This window comes from Solanum tuberosum, unplaced genomic scaffold (genome assembly GCF_000226075.1).
Source record: "Solanum tuberosum cultivar DM 1-3 516 R44 unplaced genomic scaffold, SolTub_3.0 scf00045, whole genome shotgun sequence".
Classification (NCBI taxonomy): Eukaryota; Viridiplantae; Streptophyta; class Magnoliopsida; order Solanales; family Solanaceae; genus Solanum; species Solanum tuberosum.
Genome location: NW_006238972.1, coordinates 1212016 through 1221481, shown reverse-complemented (window position 1 = coordinate 1221481; position 9466 = coordinate 1212016). Strand labels below are relative to the sequence as shown.

Genomic DNA, 9466 nt, shown 5'->3' with positions numbered 1-9466 from the left:
TCCATACCCGATTGTCATCAAATTTGTACCATTCATTTGAAGCACAACGAATGAAGCTGTAATAGTGTCCTAAAGAGATTGAAGATCCGAATGCACTATAACTGCGTAGAGATCGTATTTTATTTCTTCCTGTTGAGAAAAGGAAAATTTTGAAACAACATCATGTAATTGCTAACAAACGATAAAATGTACATAAAATTCCAAATGAAGATACTCACATTATTGATTTTGGATGTATAGAGAAGCATGTCCAATTCCAGCGGAAATGAAACATGCATATCCACCTTCTAAACAACTATCCCGTTATTTTTGAATCTCTTCAAATGTAGGGCAGCAACAGAAGGGGCATAATGAACGAGGAGATATTTCTCAAATGGCCCCTGTGTCTTACACCTTTCACAAGAATACTTAATTTTCTCGATTTTAGTGAAGGACTCCAGTGCTGCTGGTACACTGTCAACGCCTTCAATCTCTAAGCTTATGTCGATTAGAGGCTCTTGTGTGACAGATAAATGACCACAATTGCAACATCGGAGCTTCAAATCAAGAAAAACAAATTAACAATACAAATTCCATATATACAAGCTAGACATACAAAGGGTACACAAGTCTTACCCCTACCTTGGGAGGTAGGGAGGACGTTTCTGATAGCCCTCGACCCAAGTAAAAGCACTACAAAGCAATTTGAAAAATTAAAAAAAATTGAGATAAAAAATATGTAAATGCTTACCTTGCTCACAAAGCGACCACCAAAGGCCTCCTCCACAATGTTATCTTGTAGCTCTAAATTATGTTAGGGTTTTGCCCTGATTTTCTTTCCTTATTTGAAGTTTATTTATTTCCTTAAAGAAAAGTCAAAATATTACCATAAATGCTTGAACTTTTTCTGAAATGAAAATATAATTTTCTTCCATATTTGGTTTATTCTTTCCTTAGACGAAAGTTTGGAGATCTATAAATTGAAGATCCATATTCTCATAGCAGAACACAATAACATCCACAATGTAGACATTTAAGACTTGTTTATGGAGAGATTTTATTCTCTACAATTTTAATGTCTTTTTATTAGTTTTTAATCATGTAGGCTAATTGGTCATATCATATAATAATATTATGTCTTTTATTATAGTTTTATGTGTCGTCTAATTTATTGTCTTATGATTTGCAATTATAAGCTTTCGCATGAGGCCCTAATCACCCTCATAACCCAACAAGTGGTATCAGAGAATATGGTTCAATAATCTAATGCTTGAATGAGGTTGAAGACATGTTCAAGTGGTTTCAAATCAATTTGTAACTAATTTGATGATAAAGAAGATTTTTGTCCAGCTACATGTGGAGTAAATATTAAAACCATATTTTCAACATTGTTGTTGCTGCATCTTTGAAAATAAAAATAAAATATTTTTAAATCATTTTTTACCCATAGATTTTAAACTTTATTTTTTAACTATGGCAAGCAGCAGTGATGAAGATTATGTAAAGAACGAAGGTATCATGCATATGAAGAAGACGGATCAAGTTTTGTCAAGAAAATCCAGCCAAAAGGGAGATTTATTATGGTTTTGGCCTGATTTTCTTTCCTTATTTGAAGTTTATTTATTTCCTTAAAGAAAAGTCAAAGTATTACCATAAATGCTTGAACTTTTTCTGAAAGAAAATATAATTTTCTTCCATATTTGGTTTATTCTTTCCTTAGAGGAAAGTTTGGAGATCTATAAATTGAAGATCCATATTCTCATAGCAGAACACAATAACATCCACAATGTAGACATTTAAGACTTTTGTTTATGGGGAGATTTTACTCTCTACAGTTTTAATATCTTTTTATTAGTTTTTAATCATGTAGGCCAATTGGTCATATCATATAATAATATTATGTCTTTTAGTATAGTTTTATGTGTCGTCTAATTTATTGTTTTATGATTTGCAATTGTAAGCTTCCGCATGACTCCCTAATCACCCTCATAACCCAACAAATTATAGCAACAATTTTTGAGTTTATTGAAAAAGCACCGTAAGAATTCATGTGCATCTTCTTGTTGATACAACCCGAAATCGGGCGAAAAATATGATATTTTCACAAAGTTAAGGAATACAAAGAAACATAAGGTACATAGTTGGCACACAGGCACAAAGCACAAGTTGAAGAACAAACTACAATTGATACTATATATAACAATTTTACGATTGTCCTCGATCAATAAGTTTTTCTACTTTAAAAACGATCCTATTATGCAAATTATATTTCATGTACTTCATTGATGAGAATGTTATTTCAGCCCTTCATTTAGGATTAAAGTAAACTTCAAATGAAAATAAATAAATGACTAGGGTTTAGAGACGGGAACATAGGTTCCCGTTAATCCACCCATTTCCATGTGTGTGTGCGCACAAGATGCGAGTATCTCTCATGTTAAATCACAAACAAGATATGATAAAGCATACCTCTCAAGTGACTAGCAATTTTTTTTGACGAGACATAATCAGAGGCACCAAACATACAAAGGTCAACTAGATCTCAAATCATGCAAACTACACAAAATCCGATCATGTGATCTGCAACAAGAAATAAGATGAATCAACTAAGGTAAAAACCATTCAAAATAGATCAAAATAAAGGGAGATTATAAGTTGATACTTACTATCACATGGCAATACATGATCAATCGATCCAAGTAGCTGAAGAAACACTACGGTGTGCATAAAAGATTGCACAACCGCATTCAGAAAACATGTGTTGCCTAAGTTACACATGCCACTTCCCTAAAATCAGATAATAACATAAGCACCGGAAACAACAAAAGTTAATATATAGAATACACATGGGCGGCTCAACAGGTCTCGTGGCCTAAGGAAAAATTATATTAAGAGGCCCTTAAATTTATTTTATAAAATTTATAAACTAACAAGAAAATCTATTTTCTACACAATAGGTTAATCATTTAAGACAAAAAATATCAAATTTCACACAAAAAAAAGAAAGGAAGAAGAGGACAAAAAATAAAAGTGATGGATTATCGATGTTAAGCATTAAAACTCAAATTAAAATTTTAATTTGGCTATCATCACAAATAAGAAAAAGAAAAGAACATACATAACTTAATAGTTGAGGTTTTGAGCATGGATAGTAACAAAAATATCCAAATATTTGATCAATTTAAATGATATAATTCTTTTTAAATGATATAATTCATTCCATTAAGTAGCACTCATTAGTGAATATCTAAAACAAATTATAAAATTTTCATATAATATATTAAATTAAAACGAAAAGGAAATGGTGAATATCTAAAACAAATTATACTTGTGCATGAATATTTTTGTGTTCATGTAGTTTAAGAAAAGATTGAAAAAAATTCATTATGTTATCAATATATATAACTTAGCTCCTATAAAAAAAGGATAAAATTTAAAATTGGAAGTTAAAACAAATATATCAAATAATGAGTGAAAAGATTATGAGAATTTATGAACTTATTGGTAAAAAATACTCTCAAACAAATAATAACAAAAAATATACAATAAAAAAATTATCTATATAAATTATAATAATATATAATAAAATTAATAATAGTAATAATTTAAACAAATTTGGGGCCTTCAAATTTTTGAGGCCTAAGGCAATGGCCTCACTGGCCAAGCCTTAGAGCCGCCTCTGAGAATACACACAATAGAGTCTGTTTGGTAATGTATGATATCTCAATGTCTACCGAATATTCGTTAGCCCACACTTAAAAGTGACTATTTAAATTGAAATTTTTATTATAACAATGGCTAGCTAGTTCTCAATTATCGAGCTGAAAAGTGGTTAGGCCCTACCCAATCTATTTTACTACATAGTTGATTGATTAAGATATCCTAAAAATAGGCAAAAAATTTATCATTTGAAATAACTTAAAAGTTGCTAGCCCTGGCAAATTTACTACAATAGTTGATTGATTAGACCACACTATTTATCTATATAGTTGATTGATAAAGATGTCATAAAAATAGGCCAAGTTGATTGATAAAGATGTCATACGAATAGGCTAAAATTATAAATTGTATCACTTGAAAGAGATTGAAAGTGGCTAACCCGCGCCATTTCACTACACAATTGATTGATTAAGAATTAAGATGTCATAAAATAGGCTAAAATTGTAAATTGTATAACTTAAAAGAGATTAAAAGTTAGAATCATACCACCATTTTAGAAGACTTATTCTCAATAGGCCTAGTTTCTTCAACTATCTCTTTGAAATTTTTGGGCTTAATTGAAGAAATAGGTACAACAGTTAAAGGAGGCCTTTCAGCCCAATCAAAATATGAAAGCCCATCACCATCAGAAGAAATAGTATAGCCCATTGATCAGAATCAACAATAATGATCAATGAATCAGAATCAACCTGAACCGGTCACCGTTCATCCAAACCCGAATCCTTTTATTTTGGTTTTTCTTCAACTTCAATTTTTACTGATGAAAAATCAACATTGTTTTTCCCAATTTCTTTAGTTTTCAGAGCTTCATGATCAAGTGATGTTTGTACATTCTTTGCATTTACTTTTTTCATTGAGAAGTAAAAAAACAGCAACAAAAACTAGAGAGAAATCAAGAATGGAGGTATGAGAACTCTAGGTTCATTAAGGGTTTCTAGTAGATTAAAAAATTATGAAAGAATCAAATTAAAATGTAAAGAATGATTTTTAGGAATTTCAAGAAAAGGGTATACTTTGAAATGATGAGAAAAACAATAGATACAAAAATGATTTTTTTTCCTTTGAAGATGAAATACAGAAGAAGAATCAATTTTTGTGTCTTCCTTTGTAAAGATTTGAACTTTGAAAAAATTGGAGATTTGAGAGAATTAGTTGAATGTTTTTTCTACTTAGGATTTCTGCAAATACTTGAGACAGTTAGAAGGGTTTCGAAATGAGAGGGAAACATATAATATATTGCCTAAATTAGTATATTATACTAATTTTATGATATAATGTAGGGGTGTCAATGAGACGGTCGATTATCTATTTAAAAAATATATCATCTCAATTTTTTTTGAATATTTTATATTATATAACAAAAAATAGATTTTCTAAAAATCATCCCAGTCATATCGGACTATCAATTTCTCTTCGGTATCGGTACGATTCGGTTAATTTTTTTAAAAAAATTTACTTTTAAAATGTCACTTCAAAATCTACTATTATTAAAATATTTCTTTAGAAGCACTTAAATTCTTCATCAAGAAGTCAAGAATGTAAAATCTTATGTTCTTGAAGACTCACTTCAATTGTAACACCTTGTAAAAACTAGTAAGACCTAGCTAATGCTTGACGAAATGTAGTAGGTGAAACTAGAGCCTCACATGTGAGTTTGAAGTTGGTAACTTGATTAAATGTTGTTAAATGGTTTCCCGAGTGAAGGTTGAGGAATTTAGGAGTTAAACGTCAAGACACGACTATAACGCCGGGAAACTAGTAAGTTGAACTAGTGTGTTGTAGTGTCTTGTAGTGTTGTATGAGGGTTAAAATCAAGATAAATGGCTCCCATACTTATAATTACATGTTTAGGGGTTAAACATCGGGGTACGACTCCCCAAGGATCACCCAAGGGATCCTTGAGGAGGACCCCAACACTGCCCAAAAAGCTGTCAAAACAGCTTGGTTCACGGAAGCCATTCACTCCCCTTAGACCAGTCCACGCCCCGTAGGTCATGGGCGTGGGTTAGGACTTAGTATATGGAGGCTTGGCCTTCATTTTTGAGCCCCAGCCCTGACCTACGGACCAGCAGCACGGTCAGAAGGCCCACTCACGATCTGTGAGTGGTAGGCGTGAGTGAGAGGCTGCAATGCTGTCAAGAAGTCGGCCAAGGTAAGTGATGGTCTAATAATTTCCTAATCAAATTATTTTAGTTTAGGGTTGTTTTACACTGATTTAATAGACCTATATAAACTATTTTAAGTCATTAAAACACATTTTAATAAATGATAACCCAAGACCCCAAATCAAAACCCTCCCTCTTAAACTACTTTCTCTCTAAGAACTCCATTGAAGACTTCAAATTTCCAAGGTCAATTTCATCAATATTTTCAAAGATTTTTCAAGGGGATTTCGTGGATTCTCATATAATAGGTGTGGTGTCTTTGATCCTTGTCTAATCTTCCATTCAAAGAGCTAATTCAAAGAAGTTTTCAAATCACAAAAAGTTGAGTTTTCACTCAATCTCATGGTTTCTTGCATCAAACATTTTCAAATGATAAATTATGATTATATTGATGTTTAATTGATGATTTTAGATGAAAATATCCAATGAACCCATGATTTCTCTAAATTCCTAAATGGGGTTTATTGATTTTGAATGAATGTTGATGGATGTAAGCTTAGATTGGTTTAGATTATTGAATTCTATCATTATCTATGTATAATTGTGGTGAATTGTTGGTGAATTGAGGATTTTTGATCATAGCCTTGAAAGGGAAATTTGACCTAATTTACTTGTTGAGGTGGTGTTGTGATTGAGCTATTGATCCACTTGAAAGGTGGAGGTGTTTACTTACTTTGTATATTGATCCACCTGAAAGGTGGAGGTGTTTACTTATCATGTACATTGTGATCATGGCTTTGAAGGCCTAATTTGATGAATTGAAGTATTATCATGATGTTGTATATAGGAATGTGATATAAAGCATGTGTGTGATCTAATTGAATGAAAGGTGATAATGTTTAGAAGTTACTTGTGTTAGGATTGAATGTTATCTCTCTATTAATACTTGTGAATGATGGTGACTATGTGAAAGGCTATTCTCACATACACCTACATAAATGGATGAATGAATGAATGAAGCTTAATGTTAATGTTAATGAATGTTGAGTCTATTGAAAGGTTACCCTCGATTGTACTCTAATGAATGAAATAGGGTTCTTAGGTGAAAGGCTATTTTCATCTTAGAATCTATAAGCTTTCCAAAATGTTTGTTGGGTTGGGATGGATGCCCTCATGTGAGTTGAGGCGGGGTATCTAGTAGCAATCTCTTATCCCTTAGTGAATGAATGTAGTGTACTCCGTGGGGAATAATTCCAAGCACCGAGTGGATATTGATTGAGGTGGGTGCTCATACGTGAGTTGAGGCGGGGCACTTAGTAGCAATCTCTTGAGATGGATGTCCTCACGTGAGTTGAGGCAGGGTATCTAGTAGCAATCTCCATATCCCATAAACTATGTTCCCACATAGGTCTAGCAAGTGGAGATCCACTTAAGGCTAAAGAACAATGGTCCTACCTTAGGCAAGTAGGAATCCCTTATTTGGTGAGTGTGACACCAGGATTCCTTGTCAAGCTATCATGGTCTATGTCGGTTAAGGCTTACCCCCACAATAATGTTAATGAACTATGGTCTCTTAAGAATGTACTACTTAGTGTGGGTGGTGGAATGGGACGCCATCTATGCATTGCACAAGTAGGCATTTGAGGGAGGTAATGGTGTGTGCCTTTATAATGTTAATGTAATGAATGGACTCTTATGATCACGTTAATGAATAATGTTGATCTTATGTCTAATGAATGAGGGTGTTCTTAATGAAGTTAAGGAATGGTTACTTGAATGTTTATATATGTAATGAAAGAATGCACACTATACTTTGGATTGTATATATGTATGAGTTACTTCTTTGTTATTACTTGTTGAGAATGAATGTTCCTAGTCTATGGTGACTTCAAAGGAGCACTTAGTGTGAGTAGTAGTATGGGATGCTACTTACACATTGGACAAGTGTGACTTAGAGTTATCTTTAGTGAGGGTCCTTATGTGATGATCATGTCTTAAATAATGTTTATGTCTTTATGAATGTATAGTGTTGAAGGTGGAAAGGTTGAATGGAAAGTTCACTTTTGGTGACCTTAGGGTGGTGCCTTGGTGTGGATAGTGGTATGGGACGCTATCCATATATTGCATAAGGTATAGCCTAAGGGTTACTTTAAGTGAAGGGTTATGGAAATGTAATGGGTTATATATGTTGAACATTTCTCCATTGTGATAAATGACTTGTATGTTGTTTATGATTGAGTATTATGACTCTTATACTTGTATGTAATGAAGTTTTACCAAAATAGCATAAAAGCATGTCTTTCATATAAATGTCCTTTCTGAGCATGTTTTGTGTGGCTATCATACTTAGTACTTTATGTGCTAACCCCATTCTTCTTCTATGTTTTTACTACAAGTGTAGGTTGTGGTAACTAAGTGGATATATCTAGTTGGAGCTTGGAATAGACTTCTTCCAAGACATCTTTTGGGTATGTCCTCATAGACCGAGGACAAGGACTTTTCATGTTTCGATTTCTTTTACATTTTAAACTATTGTTAGGACTTCGATTGTAAAGGGCCATTACCCTATCTTGTATAAAGTTTTATCTAAGATGGCCATGTGAGACTTTAATATTCCGCTCCTTTAAAAATGAGTTTTCAATTGTTGGATTTATTAAGAAATGTTTTAATTCCGCACTATTTTTATTACCTATGCGATGAATGAATGCTATGAGGATCGTATAAGACCCCTTCGGGGTCGAATATGCCGTGTTACGACTAGGGGGTGCTCTTAGGTCGTGACAAACATGGTATCAAAGCACAAGGTTTAGGGAAATATTTTAGGGTTGAATACTCACAAGTGACGTCTAGTAGAGTCTTGTTCATCGGTGTGAGTCGTGACTCATATATGAGCGAGAGGGTATAGGATGATAGAAAGTTACACTTGTTTCATTATTCTTGAAGTCGTGCCTTAGAGTTTTGTTCTATAAGTGTTCTTTTCCTAATCCTTCTCTTGTGTTTATAGGAATATGAATATAAGAAGGGCTAATGCAAAGAGGGCTCAAGAGGACAATGTCAATGAGGAGGTTCCCCCTCAAGGCCCTCAAGGTGGCTAAGCTCCTCAAGAACCTCAAGCTCAAGATGATGAAGGGGCCATGTCTAATGTGGAGATAAGGGCTCCCTTCCAAACTTGGACCCAACTCATGATGGTTCAAGCCCAAGCCGTCACAACTCAAACTCAAGCCTTAATGGCCCAAGCTAACCGAGGAGTTGGACCACAAATGAACCCTAATGTAAGTACACCCTCTTCTAGAATTAGGGATTTCACAAGGATGAATCCCCCTACCTTCCACGGCTCTAAAGTGGATGAAGACCCCCAAGGCTTCATAGATGAAGTGTTTAAAGTGGTGGATGCCATGGGTGTATCTTCTAGAGAAAAGGCGAAACTAGTCGCGTATCAATTGAAGGATGTATCCCAAGTGTGGTTTGAGCAATGGAGAGATGAGAGACCCGTGAGAGCGGGCCCGGTGGATTGGGGAGTGTTTAAGACAACATTTCTTGATAGGTTTTTCCCCTTAGAGTTGAGGGAACAAAAGTTGGTGGAATTCATGAACCTCCGTCAAGGGGGCATGAGTGTGAAGGAGTACTCTCTCAAGTTCACCCAACTTTCTAAGTATGCTCCA

The 9466-nt window shown here is 33.9% G+C and overlaps 1 protein-coding gene across 1 annotated transcript; it reads right to left on the bottom strand.

Annotated features, from left to right (window-relative positions):
* Positions 1-287: 287 nt before the first annotated feature.
* LOC107059906 (ubiquitin carboxyl-terminal hydrolase 20-like) lies at positions 288-4347 on the bottom strand. Its single transcript, XM_015307002.1, has 3 exons — positions 4186-4347; positions 622-672; positions 288-536 (listed from the first exon to the last, which is right to left on the bottom strand). The coding sequence occupies exons 1-3, from the start codon at positions 4345-4347 to the stop codon at positions 288-290; spliced, it is 462 nt and encodes a 153-aa protein (XP_015162488.1).
* Positions 4348-9466: the final 5119 nt, after the last annotated feature.

What these genes read in the sequence shown, in the direction of transcription:
- LOC107059906 (XM_015307002.1), bottom strand. Translation starts at nt 4,347, where the DNA reads ATGGGCTATACTATTTCTTCTGATGGTGATGGGCTTTCATATTTTGAT. An exon ending in ATAAGTCTTCTAAAATGGTG is followed by an intron (nt 673 to 4,185) that starts GTATGATTCTAA and finishes ATTGCTTTGTAG; the next exon opens with TGCTTTTACTTGGGTCGAGG. An exon ending in CGTCCTCCCTACCTCCCAAG is followed by an intron (nt 537 to 621) that starts GTAGGGGTAAGA and finishes CTTGATTTGAAG; the next exon opens with CTCCGATGTTGCAATTGTGG.